The 18,242-nt window shown below is 41.0% G+C and overlaps 1 protein-coding gene across 5 annotated transcripts in view; it reads left to right on the forward strand.

Moving 5' to 3' along the window:
- PRKD3 (protein kinase D3) overlaps nt 1-18,242 on the forward strand; it is a 51,725-nt gene that overhangs the window by 27,204 nt on the left and 6,279 nt on the right. For 4 of the 5 annotated variants that reach the window (XM_053382746.1, XM_053382745.1, XM_053382750.1 and 1 more), the window contains 11 exons: nt 822-979; nt 2,622-2,811; nt 4,123-4,200; nt 7,238-7,421; nt 9,333-9,456; nt 10,276-10,353; nt 11,183-11,459; nt 12,819-12,871; nt 15,085-15,157; nt 16,709-16,815; nt 17,230-17,391. In XM_053382746.1, the coding sequence (XP_053238721.1) occupies nt 822-979; nt 2,622-2,811; nt 4,123-4,200; nt 7,238-7,421; nt 9,333-9,456; nt 10,276-10,353; nt 11,183-11,459; nt 12,819-12,871; nt 15,085-15,157; nt 16,709-16,815; nt 17,230-17,391 (1,484 nt within the window). The remainder of the gene's footprint in view (nt 1-821; nt 980-2,621; nt 2,812-4,122; nt 4,201-7,237; nt 7,422-9,332; nt 9,457-10,275; nt 10,354-11,182; nt 11,460-12,818; nt 12,872-15,084; nt 15,158-16,708; nt 16,816-17,229; nt 17,392-18,242) is intronic. The other variant, XM_053382749.1, reaches the window with a different exon arrangement.

Here is an 18,242-nt window from a genome sequence, read left to right on the forward strand (position 1 = left end):
TTTGAATTTGTTTTTCTAAAAGTCTTACCAAGTCAGCAACCACATCCTCCCCGATAATGGCTTTCTTCTGTGGCAAGCAAAATTTCTGTTTGACAGTGCTACAGAGATATAAACAACCCAATCCTAAGGGTTTTAGGACTGTCGTATTAGGTTTAGGGTATGCAAAGCTAATGTCAGTGCAACATTGGAAGCTGTAGCATTATGCCAATGCTGCAGACAAACATGCTGGTACAAATGTTTTGGTCTGACATGTTGATTAGAGAAATGTTTCCTTTTCTTGTCACAGCTTTTTATAACACGCAAATAAAGTTCTGAATGGGCATACCTTTTCATGTGGCCCTTGTTCAGTTGGCTGCAGTACCTTCCTCAGTTCTCCTGTCAACAGGCTGTTGTCCAGGTATTAGTAACACGACACTTCATGCTTATTGGCTTTTACTCAACTCCTGTGGTTCCAGCTGAGCCAGGAGTACATTGTTTAGATAGTCTGCCAGGGGAAAGAGAGCTGAGGAAGATCAGCAGCAACATGTATTGCATAACAGGCCCCGTTTTCAGGCTTTAGCCAGGGTGAAGCAGGGTCAGAAAAGCAAGTATTCAGGCCAAAAAAATTCCATGCATTACACAGATCTGCTGATAATTACACCACCACTCCGTTGTGCTAGGAGATTATTAAAATTATATTGAGAGTCAAATTCACCATGTTTTGGCTTGATCTGTCTTTTCTGAAAATATGATCCTAATTTATTACTGTCAGTTCTATTTAAATGAATGGTATCATTCATAATAAGTTGTTTATCCCCCTTCCCTAATGCTAATTTTATTAGGGTGTGGATTAAACTACCACAAGCGATGCGCCTTCAAGATCCCAAACAACTGCAGTGGTGTAAGAAAGAGGCGTTTATCTAATGTATCTTTACCAGGATCTGCACTTTCAGTCCCAAGATCAGTGCAAACTGAATACACAGTCGCAGTCACAGAAGAGGTATTTAGATGATTTTCTCTCTCTCTTAAGGTGGGATTCCATTCTAGTTGCACAAGCTACTGTCATGTGTCAAGGCACATAACCCCAAACCTTCCTTTCGTAAATATGTGGGGCTCCTGGAGCTCCTTATCTGTGTTCTGATTTAATTTGTGCTGAGGTTCAGCTGCTCAAATAGCCTTAGAGTAGATTTTCAATTCCAGAGATTTTCCCTGGAAAGTTTGTTGCTAAGCTTCTAAAGCACTCTTCTACAAAATATCAAAACTGATATATAAAAAATATAAAAGCATAATAAAGTATAGTCTAAAATTGTATGAGGACACCATCTTGCTGAAGCTCAGTAGGTCTGTGTCTGGTCAGTGCTTGGATGGGTGACTTCCTGAGAACAAAATTTATGCCAGAAGTAGGATATCAGTGTAAGAACAAATGGTTTAATGGTTCAGATTTGTGAAGTAATTGTGACTAGATGCTAAATCTGTAAGCCGAACACTTACCAATACATGACATAATCCCATTTTTGGCATGGTGCATGTTGCCATAAACCATTTGAAGAGCGTGATGCAAGGTATAATCACTAGCAACTTCCCCTTTCTTATTCTACCCCCCCCCAAAGCACAGCAAATTTAATATGGTTTTACTTTTTTGTGTGTTGTGTGTGTTTATAACCAAATCAGTCACTTAACACTAGGTGATTAAGGTTAACAATGGAAATATTACATATATTAGGTAAAAGTAGGATTTAAGAACCTGATTTATTGCTATTTGGAATGTAATAGGATGAATATATAGTTCAACAGTGCCCTATTGCTTGAAAGGTGGATGGCTCCATTCATGAGTGTAGATGTTACAGTTGTATTAAATTAATAAAAATCCACCCCGTCTGCAATCCAGTAAGGGCTTGATCAGGTTAGATCAGACCCTCAGTCTGACTTGAACCCTCATCTCACTCACTTTAAGGAATTAAACACCAGCTGGTGGCCATAGCAAAAACAAGGCATGGAGCTTATTAAAAGTGATGGCGGATGTCTTCTGAAGTATTAAGGAGGGCTGTTTAATATCACTGGTAAATGCCAACTATTTGGTTTCAGCGCGCACCTAGGTTGGTGTAGCAATATATGGCTTCTGTGTTATTTAGATTCCTTAGATACTTTTTCCGGGCTTAAGTAGAAACATAAGAAGAGTCCTATTGGATCAGACCAAAGACTCATCTAGTCCAGCATCCTGTTCTTACAGTGGCCAACCGGTTGCCTTTTAGTGTGGGGAGAGCCAGTGTGGTGTAGTGGTTAAGAGTGGTAGTCTCGTAATCTGGGGAACCGGGTTTGCGTCTCCGCTCCTCCACATGCAGCTGCTGGGTGACCTTGGGCCAGTCACACTTCTTTGAAGTCTCTCAGCCCCACTCACCTCACAGAGTGTTTGTTGTGGGGGAGGAAGGGAAAGGAGATTGTTAGCCGCTTTGAGACTCCTGAAGGGGAGTGAAAGGCGGGATATTAAATCCAAACTCTTCTTCTAGTTTGCTATAGTCTTGTTGGTAAAGGAGGCCTGGAAAGGATTGGGGAGCTAGGAATGTTAGGAGCCTAGGGAAAATATCAGAAGAATTAGGTCTGCACCACAAGTTCACGCCCTGCATGTCTGCTTTTCTTTTCAGCGTCCCCTTCTAGAGCCCAGTAAGAGGATTCCTTCCTGGAGTGGGCGTCCAATATGGATGGAAAAGATGGTGCTCTGCAGGGTAAAGGTTCCACATACCTTTGCTGTTCATTCTTACACTCGACCCACCATATGCCAGTACTGCAAACGATTGCTCAAGGGTCTCTTCCGCCAAGGAATGCAGTGTAAAGGTAAGAGTATTCACTGCTGCAAGGTTAATATTGTTATTTGTACAGCTTTTTCGTATTCTTAGCCATAAACCCAAAGCCTGAGTTAAAATTATTTCAGCAAGAAGGGATGCAAGCTTTGAACTACTCCACTAAGTCCTCTTTGTAGCTTTTTTTTTAAAAAAAGAAGTAAAAAACCAGGCAAAACTATTGTGGTTTTTCACAAACATAGAATATCCCAAGTGTACAGAAACTCCTACCTTCTCACCTTCACTCTCTTAGTATTAGACATGGGACCACAAACTTTGCAATTGATATGCACAGCATCATAGAATCGTAGAGTTGGAAGGGACCCAACCCCCTGCAATGCTGGATCACAGCTAAAGAATCCCTGACAGATGGCCATTCAACCTCTTAAAAAACCTCCAATGAAGGAGATGTGAGGGACCAGATGGGAGGCTGGGGTGTGGTCCAGCAGATTAACCTCCAGTTGCAGATCCCTGTTGTAGCCTATTGGCAAAGCAAGTATTTATAAAGCCATCCCCACTTTTAAAAAGCTGTTTGCATTTAATTTATACTCTTATTAAAATTTTAAGGAGTGTGTAAAATATAGTATTACTATACTTAGCTGAGAAACCCACTTATTTTCCTAAGTCTCAAATGTAATCTGTGATTCAACATGGCAGTATAGTTTTGTTGTTTATATGCCATCAATAGCCTGTGTCTCCAGATCATGGATCATCTTTTTTCTTTCCCCCTGCAGACATATGCCTCTGTATATTTACTACTTGGTATGAACCCTTGTCTTATATTTTGTATGTGAAGTGCTTAGTTACTTGTGGCACTCAATAATACGTTGTTTGTGTAGGGATTAGTTTTTTAGTTTCTTAGCAGTAGAGATATTTTAAAGTAGAGAGTTCAGTAATGAAGTTTGCAAATTAACACACACAAAATCTTTTATGTACAATTTAAAAGAAACAGTCTGGGGACATCCTTTTCAAGAACATAACAGTGGTAAATAAGCCTGCAAAAAGAACCTGCTGGGGCCTAGCTGTGTTCTTCCAGCACCCCATTGCTTTTCTGTGCTGCCTTTGCTCTGCTGGCATTTTTCTACTGGTTTTTCTCCACTGGCAGCCCACTTGGTTTCTGTGGAAGGCAGAGAGGAGGGATGGTTCATACTCCTGCATGCAATTTCTTGTTGCACATGGCTATTTGGTGAGTGCTTAGATACAAATACACCCCCAAAATAAATAAAATGTAGGTGTCATGTAAGGGATATTTAAAGAGTTTCTCCATAAATGTATGAGTGAAAGAAACCATTTTTTCTTGCTTTAGACTGCAGATTTAACTGTCACAAACGTTGTGCTTCTAAAGTACCCAAAGATTGTCTTGGAGAAGTTGTGTTCAATGGAGGTAAGAGCAAACATGTTCTGAATCGTAAATAATTATTTGTGTATTGATTTTCAGTGTGACTTGCAATATATTTAAAAGGTGAGATAGAAGTACGTATATATTTAAATTTGGGTATTTTGTAAATGTTTTTACATACTTGAGTTGACTGAATGTGCTCCCTATCTGCTGAAGTGAAATATATTAACAATTTTGGTCTCCTCAGCAAAGTTTATAGTGAATTTCCACTGAAAGAGTATTCAGTCTTGTGGTCCCTAGGAGAGTGTCTCAGGAGCCATAGGATATTGTGCTAGGGTAGGCTGCAAGGCTCTCTGGGTAATTTATGCTGGGCAGCACCACCACCACCGTTTCCCATTTAAGTATTACTAGGTCTGGCAGTAAAGAAATCTAGACCTGAAGTATTTATAGTATTCTGAGAGCGGGGAATGCTTTTCTAGACTCCTGCCTTGCTTATGGCAGCAGTCCAATATGTAATTCTCAGTTTCTCTCCTTAAAAGCATAGAGGGTGGGGAAATGCTAGGCAAGGTGAGTAGACCAGATCCCACAGCTATGCAAAAACATAACCAATCCCAGAGTTCAAATTACAAGAGCAGATTTATTTAAAGCACTGGAAGAAATAGAAAGCTGTTTTAAATATAAGGAAACTTCTATTTGCTATCCAAGGCAATCTTAGTAATTTACAAATTGTTTTCAGCTGACATGCAGAACAGCATGGGTCATCCCAGGCAATTCATAGAAGGCATTCAAGGGAGAGATGGAGATCATTTAAAGACCTTGCCCTTTCTTTAAACCCCCCCCCCTCTGAAGATTCAGTTGGGGGTGGTGGCGGTTAGCTGGCCAGGTAGGTAAGGTATCCACCAACCAAGGGAAGGCAGTTCTCCTTGGAATCTTTGAGGTTCATCACATATGCAGATGGAAGGGATAAGAAGTGTGAATGGGCAAATTACCTGATTTTCCCCAGCCCCACCCCGTGGGGTCAGAATGGGGTAAGCAATCTCACATGCATGTGAGGCAGATGTTTTAGATGTGACTTATGTGCCCTAACTAAGGACACCAAACCATCAATTTCAGTTGAGTTTCTACGCAGTTCTAAGTGGGATTCAGTGTTGAAGTGTAGGATGCACAGTGGGGAATATACTGTTCCCTCCAAAGTCTTGCTGGCCTGTGCAGGCCAGGGCAGGAAGTGAGGAGGGGGCAGACCTTACCCAGTGTTTTCCTTTTACATAGTTTCACTTCACATTCTATTCTCTCTCCCTGCTCTGCCTAATTTGTTTCAATGATTGGTGTGGTTTTCAACGGGTCCCTCCTCAGGGTACCTGGGCTAACTCCTCCAACTTTTCCCACCCCTCATCCTGATCTGGACCCCCCCCCCCAATGTCTCATGATATTAAGGCCCAGTCCAGGGTCTCTTTGGAGAATGAAGGGTCTTGGATTCAATGGATCCAAGCCTCTGCTGGATCCTTCAGAATCCCAAGTTTGGGGGCATAAGTTGCTTTGGGGCCTAGTTGTCAGTGGTAACTGTGTTGGTAATATAAACCTATTGCACCTTTGCAGGCATAATAGGGGCTTCTGCAGTGGTGGTGCCTGCCCCCTTGGTAGAGGTCTGTGGGGGGGACCTACCTATGTGCAGTTCTGGACCTTACCAGCCGTGGGATCTGGGGATTGGGATCTCTCCATTAGATACTGAAAATGAGGGAAGAAGATACCGTATTTTTCGCTCTATAACACGCACCCGACCATAACACGCACGTAGTTTTTAGAGGAGGAAAATCCGTAGGCATGCCACCCGTAGGCATTCCCTCCATAACACGCACAGACATTTCCCCTTACTTTCTAGGAGGAAAAAAGTGAGTGTTATGGTGCAAAAAATACGGTAATATGTTTGGACAGCATATGCTTTCACTGGTGCCTTCAGCATCCCGCTGCTTCTCCCCTGTTGCAATAAAACTTGAAAGAATTCTTCTGCTGTAGTCAGTAGAAGACTATTTTCAAGCATATTACAGTGTGTGTGTTTGGATTAACCTTTGTATGCTGAGCTGTGACACTCGCCTGCCCGGCTTGAAAAACTCACTAAAATTAGGGTTGAAAATTGACTCCAATGCAAGGCTTTTTTCAAGCCTAGTATTTGGGGGGACGGGCATGATCTTTCTTTTGGGAGGGAAGGTTAACCCTAATGAATAGCAGGGTGGAAATTTGAATGTGTGTAAGTGTGGTTGCGGTGCGCAGAACAGTTTCTCAGGTTCTCGGATTTATCCACTGCACAAAAAAGTTGGGCAACGCAATGCCAGAAGTTGATTCTGGAGCCTCACAGTAGCTGCCATTGATGTATTATACCCTTTGCACTCTGATGGAACTGGCTTCCTAGTTTGACACCTCTGTTTTAATTGCTAGCATTACATAACTCCTAATTTCCTCTGTGTAGGGGAGAATTTACAGAATCTTTTCTAAAGCAGAAATGTTGGAGAGCATGTTTGTGTAAAATTCCTTCTTCATTATTTTGTCTCTGTGCCTCTCTAAAGATACTAGAAAAATCAACCCTGTGTGTGGCAGTTGTGGCTGCCTATCCTTGGCTGCCCTGCTCTGTTTGAAGCAGCAGAAAGCTGGGTTTAACTTGCATTAGTATTGAACCAGGTGTAAAGAGAGTTCTGTTCTCTGATTCCCATCCTGTCCACACCCTTCCCTGGAAAGACATAGTCATGATGTTCTTGCATCAGAGGAGAGGGAGTTGGCTGGCACAGGAGGTGGAAGAACTATGATGATGCCAACTTTCCACTGATGGAGAATTGCCCTGTGTCAGGAAGTACCTACATAGCATGAAGTGGCCTTAGTAAAACAAAAACATAGCCCAATTGTTTTTACTTTTTCTCCTGTCTTGGCTGTGTTTGATTGAGTATATTTGATTTTGTTACATATGTACTGACGGCTGCAACAGATTTCTAATTCATTCCTGACTAAAATTGTGATGTAAATGATTTTTCTAACATGAATAATATGAATGAATAATAATATTTTGGAACCTTTTGTTTTTATATGGAATAAGAACCGGCTAGTCCAGGTCAAGATATGGATATGCCAATGGAGGTTGACAGCAGTGAAATGAACAGTGATGGAGGTAGGAGCTTGGATGATACAGAAGAACCCTCTCCCCCAGAAGACAAAATGTTTTTTATGGATCCAGCAGATCTAGATGGGGACAAAGATGAAGAGGCTGTCAAAACTATCAGGTTTGTAAAATCAAAGCATTGCATGGCATGTCTGTGAAGCTCCCTATTAAAGAATTTTTTCTGTTGAGAGGAGAATGAATTTTGCTGTTCACTTTTTATTATTTATTATTGGTTTTACAAGAGATGCTTTCTCACTCTTCAGCATAAGTGAAAAACAGCAATTAACAGAATTGATTAAATGTGAAAGTATGTAGGCTTGAACCTATTGGAAGTAGAATCCCCTGTGAGCGTCAACATGGAAATAAATTACATTATTGAAGAATGCTTAGCTATACTGACTAGTTGATGGAAAATGTTATGCTGACCTAGATTTATAGGGCTACTTTATTCTCCTGACCTTAGGCCAAACTCATTCCAGTCCTAATGCAAGTCAATTGATTGAATGGAGTTACATAAGGAATCAATTTTGCTCCTTGTGTGTGTTGCAAGTTAGGTTAAAGGAAACAACTTTTGGCTCATTGGATGTGACCTCTAAAGGGTCATGTGTTTTTACTCGTATATGTACTACTAGAGTAAATTATTTGAATTACAGCTCATACTATTGTTTATAGAAGATGAGATCCAGTGTAGTTTATGGAAATAGAGCAATGGATTTAGAATAGTATTCAGCCGTGGACTCATTAGGTGGCCTTAAAGAAATTTAAGCCTTAGCTCCATACTGTAAAGTAGGAATAATAAAGACAGATTTCACTGGGATGTAGTGAGAATGAAAGGGAGGATTGCAAGACCATTATCTACCTAAAGCTCAATTCATGTCTACTGTGTGCTTCAAATCATTTTCCTCTGTAGCAGGTTGGGGAACCTCATGCCTGGGGGCCAGATGTGGCCCTCCGTGCCTCTCTATCTAGTCCTTGAGACTCTTCCCGGCCACAGCTTCTCTGCCAAGGCCATACCCCTCTGTAGCACTGCTTTGACCCTCCTTGAGTGTTTTTGTGTGGAGGGTGTATGTCCTTAGATTCTGATTACGCTTCCTGCTTGCCTGCATGGAGGATAGAGAAGAGTGGGTGGATGTGTGTAAAAACTAGTCTACCGTACAAAAGTAAAATTCATGTTGACGGCTCTTTCTGTTACCATCCCCACTTTTGCTTGTGGCCTTGCCTCCCACCAGCATGTGATTCCCAGAAGGTTGCTTAGAAGGGAATGCAGCCCTTGGCCTGAGAAAGGTTCCTCACCCTCAATGTACAGACAGGGCTTGGACTCAGTACATGGCAACCAGAATGCAGGGCCCTGCTTGGTACCATCTTTCTTAGGCTGTGCTTGTCCTCTCCTCCCATGAGAAGATTTCAGAGTGGAAGTGGAGCTGAGTTCCTATCCTACTGGGCACGATTCAGGATAGCTGCTATAGTACTTATCTCTCCCTTCAAGAAAAATAGGAGCACAGGAAGATGGTTTTAATTTAGGATAAAACTTAATAAAGGATAAGATTTTTGCTCTTTGTTACTGTTTCTATTGCTGTTGGATGTGTGTATATGTGGAAAGAGGACTGAGTTTATATTCAGGCTTGGTTTGATGAAAGAGATCCTCCTAGGACCCCTTGTTTTGTTGGTTCATAAGGCAGGTTTGGGCTTTACTGTGACCTGCTGCCGAAGAGTTAATAAGTCTGCCTTGGCATCTTCTATAATGTTGTAAAGGACTTTTACTCCTCATCTAAAACTGAGTCATAGCCCCTTAACATGGTAACGTGTCTTGCCTAATCTGGGTGGGGGAGGGTTAGTGATTTTAAAAACAACTCTCTTGTCATCTGTATGATCATGATGTGCCCTACATAATGTTTTATCTTTAGAAGATTTTTGTTTAAGATGCAAGTAATAGTCAAGAATATTCTACTTGAAGTTTATCCTGAATTATAGCACAGCTATAGGGTGTGCTGAAATATGTATGATTAGAGACATGCGTTTCTTTTTTCAACAGCCCATCGACAAGCAATAATATTCCATTAATGAGGGTTGTGCAATCAATCAAGCACACAAAGAGGAAGAGCAGTACAATGGTGAAGGAAGGATGGATGGTTCATTACACTAGCAGAGACAACCTGGTCAGTAATTTTACCTCTACTTTTCAGTGTGATATTTACTTTTAGTTATTTAAGTCTGGTATGGGGAAACTGTGGCCTTCCAGATACTGTTGGGCTCCCAACTCCTTCAAAGCAAGCTAGCATGACCAATAGCTGAGTTTATGGGAATTGTAGTCCAACTTTTAGAGAACCACAAATTCCTCACCTATTTTTTGCTTTAAAAGTTGCTTTAAAACTCTCAAGAAAGGAAATGATCTGTGCTGCTCTGTTTATGCAAGCAGGGCTTCTTCAGTACTAGCTATGGGAGGAGAAAGAACTCTCTGTACTGGCTGAGCTCTGTCTGCCATTGTAACCAACAGAAGCCTTGTTTGTATGTTGGGCTCAGGATCACAATGGTGTGGTAGGGTCTCCCTTACCCAAGACAAGTTTCCCGAGCCATCTCTGTTGCAGCCTCTGAGGAGCAGCTAGAAAATGGGGTCACAGTATTGTCCTCCCCCTTCCATTGCTTTCCTGCTCAGATGTCTTGAGTCTTAAAGTTACCCTCTTTGCCTGATGGGGACTTTCCCAAAGTGTTGGGACAGTGATACCTACTGCTGCTGCCCTGGGATAGGAGGTGGTCACAGAAAAAAAAGGGGGGCACAGGAGGTACTGAGAAACATCTTGGTCCTATGCATTGCTGCACAGGCTTGAGCTTTAGAGCAGGCACTGTTTGAAAAAGCATAGCTGATAGAACCTTTAAAGGTCATCATCAGTACAGGCCATTGAAATTGCTAACATGGATTCTGCTATAGGGTACCAATGTCTGTGTCTTAAAGAGAAACCCTCTCATATTTGTTGCAGAGAAAAAGACATTACTGGAGGCTGGATAGTAAATGTCTTACACTATTTCAGAACGAATCTGGGACAAAGTATTACAAGGTAAGTGATAATATAAATCTCTTTTTTTTTTTTACTTATGTCAGTTTCCATCTAAAGTGTTGTTCCCCTAATGTTAATCTGTAGTTGAAATCCTTCATTTACATCCTTTTCTCTGCAAAATACTCTATTTGTGTATTAACTGTTGAAACCTAAATATCATAGGTATGTTAAGATTGAGATGTTCTTTTAATGAAGGTGCACCGTGTCTCTTGTGTACAGTTCTTTATTTGTGTGCTACAGTGCCCAGCCATGCATGGATATTTTATGCCCCTTGAAACCAGATTAGTGAATGTTTGAGGGACTGGGGTAACAGAAGTAGAATACTTAGTGAAGAAAAGGATAGCATATATGGGAGGAGGCAAAGGATTGAGGGAGCCAAAATTGATCCTGTCCTGTGACATAGCTGGGAATAAGAAGGCTTACAAAGCACCTGACAGGCTGTAAAACTGAAAATAAGCAATTATGTTTGCTTGCTGAGTGGATGGTGAAAGGTCTTTGGATATGGTATGGTGATTCTGTAATGATGAACTGGGTCATTGGGCTGCTATAGAAAGATTGATAATTGGACAATGTAGCACCAGAGATGAAAGGCAATTCCAAACTGTATCGTGGGAGGAAAATGCCAGTTGGGTCCAGAGCAAAGACAAAACTTCATTAGCAGCCCTTCTTGATTGTAATATTTGTGCAATCCCAAGGAACCTAAAGAGGGACTAAAGCCAAGGCCACTCAGTGCTATCAAAATATTTCTACTTGAGTTCAGTAGCATACATTTTGTTATTGTTGCATATGCCCTCCACTCTTAGTGTTTAACACCTTTTGTTTCCTTTAGGAGATTCCGCTTTCTGAAATTCTTCAGGTGACTCAGCCGCGGGACTTCTCAAACGTGGTGCAAGGCAGCAACCCACACTGCTTTGAAATAATCACTGACACTATGGTGTACTTTGTTGGCGAGAACAATGGCAGCAATCATCATAATCCTGTTTTGGCTGCTACTGGAGTGGGACTGGATGTAGCGCAGAGCTGGGAGAAAGCTATTCGTCAGGCTTTGATGCCAGTCACGCCTCAGGCTAGCATTTGCACTGCTACAGGACAAGGGAAAGATCACAGTAAGAGCACAGAAGCACTCTCTTCTTCCTAATGGAGATCTGTGAAGTAATGGGCCCTGGTTCAACAAAATATTTTATGGGTTACTTATGCCTGCAACATGTCATGGGGCTGGCTCTGTATTTGAATCAGACCTTCAACTGCTACATATTTAGCATTAGTTAGTACGTCAGTGCGGTGCCTCTCGGAGTTGATTCCTGTCTTACTAATTCTATATATGTAACGATTAAGGGCCTGATTTTAAAACTGAAACTGTGTGGAACACCATATGAGTAAACAATGCAACTCTTCCTAGCCCGGTGTTGAAAGCAGGCCTCATGCTGCTAGTGTAGCCTTCCCAAAAATTCTTTCCCTTCCTTTGTGAGTTGTAGCCATTGACTAAACTCATCTGAAGTCATGTCATTTATCTTCTAACTATAGAGCAAGCAGGACCCTGCTCGTAGAATGCTGACATGTAACACAGCTTCAGTGGAGGAACTGAGAAGTCAATTTGGCTTACAGAAAAAAACATGCAGAGAACCGTTGTCCTAGGAGCAGGAGGAACTGTGTACTGATGGCAGGAAGAGAGAGGGTGGTGACATGGGTGTTGACGGTGAAGAGGAGGATTAGAATCCTGACAGAAAGATAAATGAGTAGGCACTGGGCTAAGGAAGGCATGACCTGAGGGGAGGACAGGTGGAATTACAACATGTGTGCTTCATAGCCAAGAACAGTGCATTTGTGTGGGGTGGGGGACAGGGAGGGCTAAATAGAAGGGTGGTGGGGTGAAACAGCTTGGACTGGATTTTTCGTGATTCTCCTTGTATTAAAAATAAGGCTGAGCCCTGGCACATTGCAGCTCTGAGCTACAGGCAAAGAATGGTGAACTTGTGATGAAAAGCAGGACTGGGTTGTCTGACTGTTGAATTAAAGGAGATTCTGGCAACGTTTAGTGCCCCCAAAGACTGGTGTTTAGGTTCAGACCTATGTAACAGTCATGCAATACATTTTGTAAGCCTATTTGACTTGTACATAAGAAAAATGCATGTGCTTACAAATTCCTTAGTTTCTTCGAGGTGGAGACATAAGGAGAGCAAATTTCTTGAAGGAAGGAGGAACACGGGCAATGTTGATGGCCAGTGACAAAATAGAACTGAAGAAAAATATTCTGTGTTGTTGTGGTGGTAGAGCTCGGTACAAGGGAGATTTTGAAAGCTGTCTGTTAGGGGAACACAAAGAGGTGTTTGGAAATGTGATGCAGAGTGCCAAGGCTACGTTTCACATATTAATTGGAATGTCAATAAATGTTTGGCTGCTAGGACATTGGTCTTTCATTGTAATACTGCTTCCACATTAAAAACATGTATATTTTCTCATTGCAGAAGAATTATCTGTCAGCATTTCTGTTTCGAATTGCCAGATCCAAGAAAATGTGGTGAGTCACAAAATGTAAATACTATTGTAGCTGGATTGTTATCACTTGTCCCCCGATGGCTATTTTGTATCAAAATAATTGGAGATAAAGACAAATGAAAAGCTGAAGAACACATTGTTCCCATTAGGCAACAATGACTTGTTTGAAAAAAATCTATATATGGTAAAGTTTCTTAACCTTTTTAGTAGTGAGCAATGCAAAAAGAGAAGCCTTGTAAATGATACTTTTTAAGTTTCATCCCTTTCCCCACTTGATATGCAGGAATTGAACTAAATACAATAAAGATTACAGCCAAATTTTGAACCGATAATGTAAAGCCATTATCAGTGGTTGGATGAGAATTAAGGCTTTTTTAATATATATATATATATATATATATATATATATATATATATATATATATATATATATATATTTATTATTATTATTATTATTATTATTATTATTTTAAAAATACTATGGTTGGGGGCTGCCTTTTTGGTAGTTATTTCCCAAAAGGAGGAATGACTTTGTTCCCCAAGCATGAAATGTGCATCCATGTTCTGATCTAAAACCATACTTCAATGCCTTCTTATAGTAGGTTATCTGGGGGGAAGGGAAACCCCATAGTCTAGGAAAACAAATGCTGCAGTCCTTTCCCCAGTTACTTGAAAGCAAGCCTCAATGAATTTGACAGAACATCTAAATGAATATGTATAGGATTTGGAGTTTTGGTAGAACATTGGTAGGATAATTGAAATGTTTTGGGACATGGGTGGCGCTGTAGTCTAAACCACTGAGCCTCTTGGGCATGCCGATTGGAAGGTCGGTGGTTCGAATCCCCGCAATGGGGTGAGCTCCCATTGCTCTGTCCCAGCTCCTGCCAGCCTAGCAGTTTGAAAGCACGCCAGTGCAAGTAGATAAATAGGTACCGCTCCGGCGGGAAGATAAATGGGATTTCCATGTGCTCTGGCTTCCATCACGGTGTTCCATTGCTCCAGAAGCGGTTTAGTCATGCTGGCCACATGACCCAGAAAGCTGCCTGTGGATAAACGCCGGTTCCCTCAGCCTGAAGTGAGATGAGCACCACAGCCCCATAGTCACCTTTGACTGGAGTTAACTGTCCAGGGGTCATTTACTTTACCTTTACCTAACTGAAATGTTTTATTTTATTGGTAGTTTAGGTGATGTGTGGTTTGTACTCTGCTTCCCTAGTCTTTTGTTTATTATATTAGTGATATGCCTGCCAGGTTTGTAGGATAGAGGACCTGTGGTTCTTGTTTCTGGGCATTCACATATGTTGGTTCAGTGCCTGTTAAGAGCTCTTTGGGAAATGTCTCAAGCTAGGCTAGAGTTTTAGTAGGTGTCCTGTCCCCACCTTTCATGTGCCCATATCAAAAGGGCATGGCTTCCACTTTTGTGCTCAGTTTTCTTTCTCCCTCATCTCAATGTTGACTTTTGTTTGTGAGGCAGACAGGTTCTTCTAGTCAAGCACTGCTTAGTGTGAGGTCAGAATGCTCTCTGGAATGCGCCCAGAAATTCTGGAATGTTTTCCTGTGGATCACCTTAGAGCAGGTCTGGTGGTGGCTAAATGAGTTTCACCCTGTGCCAGTGACATAAATGAGGTAGTGATGCCAAATCTGGGGCCCAGCCCTACTCTTGCTCATATTACAAATATGTGTGACAATGTGCTTACTCCAAGTACAGTTGTCAGGAATCCATCATTGGTTGCAGCTCCTCTTTTGCATATACAGATTACATCTACAATGTGGCAAATGTTCTTGACTGGCCATGCTAAAGAAATAAAGATCTATGGTTCTGATGGGATTTTCACACAGACTGCCCTTAGTATATGAGCACACATTCATGCTGACAGAAAGGCTGTTTTGTATGCTTTATTATTACACAGCTGGAGACAAGTTTAAGGAATACAGATTGCACTGCAGTTTGTAAATTTGCAAATAAATTACAGATAAATTTGTAAATGTTATTTTTGTATGCTGTTCTCATCTCTGTCACACAAGTTACTATACTAAACAATGCTAGCGTGAACAGGTTTTAACAGGTGGGAATGGACCTTTTTTACTCCCCGTAATTTTTAATTGGGTTATAAACAAAGACTTTCTTTCCCTTTTTGTGTCCATGAAGTGTAACTCTTAAAGCTTCTGCCTCTGTCACTGAAGTAATTGAACATAATATTTACCTTCCCCTGCCTGCACCCTCTCTTCCCCTAGGATATCAGTTCCGTATACCAGATCTTTGCTGATGAGGTGCTTGGCTCTGGTCAGTTTGGTGTTGTGTATGGAGGTAAGTTTGACTAAACAATCACTGCAAGTTCAGACTTGTGATATTTGGCTTTGCTTCATGCTAGATCTTCTCTCAGTTTAGGAGAAAGTAATTCAATAGTTCCAGTTCAAGAGACAGTTTCTGTCTCTTATGCAATTGCTTGCCTGGTTTACAACATTAATTCCCATTCAGTTGGTTCTTCTGTTAACTTGCAGAAGTTATGGAATGTTACTGTTGGGTTGCCTTTCTTTTTAATCTAGTGATAATAAGCCTATATTTTTTGTACCTTTTACTTACACTTAAATCTTTAAGGCAGGTACTCTTTCTGCTTGCTCCATGCAACTATCTTCCAGAGCAGTTATTGTACCCTGACTAATTACAGAATCACCAGTACTGAATAAAGAACTCCAGGTGAGGTCTAGCTAGGCCTCTAAAATAGTAGTAGTGTGGTGTCCTTGTAGCATTTCTTTAGCATTCTTTCTGCCCCTTATGTATATTTTGTGCATATCTTAAATAAACTGATCAGCTTTTCTCATTAATGTTATGAGTATCCAGGCTTTTGTATGTTTTGTTCCATATCAGCTGAAGTGCAATGTGATAGAAGCTAGGGTTGTCCTGTAGGTAGAATCTGGATTCTGATCTTCATCCTTTTATTAACTCACTCAGTAATTCTGGACCATTTTATTAACTCAGCCTAAATTCCTCATCTGTGGAAGATAAGTAGTAATTTTATTTTATAAGTGAGTGTGGCTAAAACTGTGAATATAAGCAAGTCTCTTTGCACATTCAAGGCTATAATGTTTGTAATACATGAAGAGTCCCTGAAGGAGCAAGTTTTGAAATTCTGATTTGTTTCAAGCAAACTCTGTTGCCTCTCACTTCTGCACCTTGAGAGCGGAGTTAAACAATGATTTTGTTGAATTAGGCTCTATGCCCATATTAGTAAAGGTGTATCAAAAATATCCCCATGCAAATTAAGGACTGAGAAGAAGCCCACCCCACTAAAATGAAAGTGTTATTCTCTCCTTGGACATGCAGGGATTTTGGTCTTAAGGTGAGATCTTAACCACAGAGATCTAGACAGCAGAGCAATAATTGCCTTAAGCAGGGGGAAGCACTTTGATATGATGCAAGCTTCAGCACTTTGCATGCTTCATCTGAGATTGTGATTAGGGTTATACTGCTTCCCATCCTCTTTCTCATGTGATAATCCTGTAGACTTCACATTTGCATAGGAACCTGAATGCTTCAAGTCCAACAGATGCAGATGCCTTATTCATGCAAACTGTACATTCTTAATATTATGGTGTACAGATCATGTGGCCAGAGCCCCTATGCAAGCATGAAATCTACCATGTGAATGTCAGGTGGGGATAAGAGGCAAGCTCTCTCTTCTCAGGGGTATTGGCTGAAAATCTGTAAATGACAGATATATTTCCCTCTCTGTTTTTCAGTGTAATATTTAAATACACATTTATCACAAATATCTACCTTCTGTGCAAAAAGTTTGTTTCTGACTCTCCTTGTTAGGTTGGAGATACTAAAGTGTGTACTCTGTGTGTGTTTATGTAGGAAAACATAGGAAGACTGGAAGGGATGTGGCAATTAAAGTCATTGATAAAATGCGATTCCCCACAAAACAGGAAAGTCAGCTGCGCAATGAAGTGGCCATTTTGCAGGTACAAAGATTATTTGAATCTGTTCTGTTACATCATAGGAATAAGTTTATTATTGTGAAATACTGTGAGTAGGTGAGCAATCAGAGGCTTGAATTGTACAGAGGCTTGAATCTGCATGTTTCAGAGTTGTGAACATACAGCGTTTCTGTGTGATCATTGTTGACATAGCTGGGTACAATCTCTGCGTAGTCTTGCTTTTGTATATTTTAATATTCCTGCTATAGTAGTTTCTGAGCTGTACAGGAAAACTGTAAAAAGAGCCATAGCTTGTGTTTTGTCTCTACAAATATTGCTAGGGATTGCTTGAGTGCTTTCTAAACAATAAAGCATAGCCAGGACCTAGGAGGATATTTTCTGATTTTCATTACATAATGGTGGTACATTTTTCATGACAATATTAAATATGCTTCCTAGAATTTGCACCACCCTGGGATTGTAAACCTGGAATGTATGTTTGAAACTCCAGAAAGGGTTTTTGTTGTAATGGAAAAACTTCATGGCGATATGTTGGAGATGATTCTTTCCAGTGAGAAAAGCCGGCTTCCAGAAAGAATCACCAAATTCATGGTCACTCAGGTGAGTCTGCTCTCAATAATGGCTTGTACAGTTCTGTTGTCACACATTCAGGGCAGGTTACAACTATTTAAAATAGACTGTTAAAACAATTTAAATCAAACCACAGGAAACTACTTTTTCATAACATTTCGGAAAAGTATTATATACAAAGTGACCTTAAGTAGGGATCTGGATCTGGATCCCCTAATATTTATTAGCATATGTACCAGGCAGGAATCTTGGTAGACTGAGATTCCTTTTTATTTCTGCTCTCGAAGAAGCACCTTTCACAAACAAGCACAAAACAAGCAGTGACTCAGGGTTGTATTCAAGATAGTGCTACATTAAAGAGAGTTAGTGTTGAACTTACTCTGCTGACATGTCACTTGGGGGGGGAAAAGATTTCAAAATGAATAGCTTGTATGTGTATGCTAAAGTTGTAGAGGATGGAAAAATTAAAGGTAGTTTCACAACATGTCTGGTAGTGCAGCCTCTTGCACAACAAGTGAACCTGTTGCTTTCGACTCCATGGCATGGTTCAGCTCCTGAACCCTCTGCCTCTAGAATCTCCTGTTGCCTGCCCCCTTCTTTGTGGTACCAGTAATCTTCTCTTCCCCAACTGCTCCCTTTTATTTTTTTTAAAAATATATTTGTTGACCCTAAAGTAGCAGCAGCCCTGATACCAAAGGTCCTCTTCAGAACCAGGCACTCTGGGTAATGTGACCAGGAAAATGTCTGTCCAACTTCCATGGCTTGCCACGGCAGGGAGGTGGGAAACTTGTCAGTCCATCATGGACTGGCTTCTCAAGCAAAGCACTGCCTCCTAGGCTCAGTGGTGGATGAGTGGGCAGCAGGTTGGGCTGGTGAGCTAG

Source organism: Podarcis raffonei, chromosome 3 (assembly GCF_027172205.1).
Source record: "Podarcis raffonei isolate rPodRaf1 chromosome 3, rPodRaf1.pri, whole genome shotgun sequence".
NCBI classification, from domain to species: domain Eukaryota; kingdom Metazoa; phylum Chordata; class Lepidosauria; order Squamata; family Lacertidae; genus Podarcis; species Podarcis raffonei.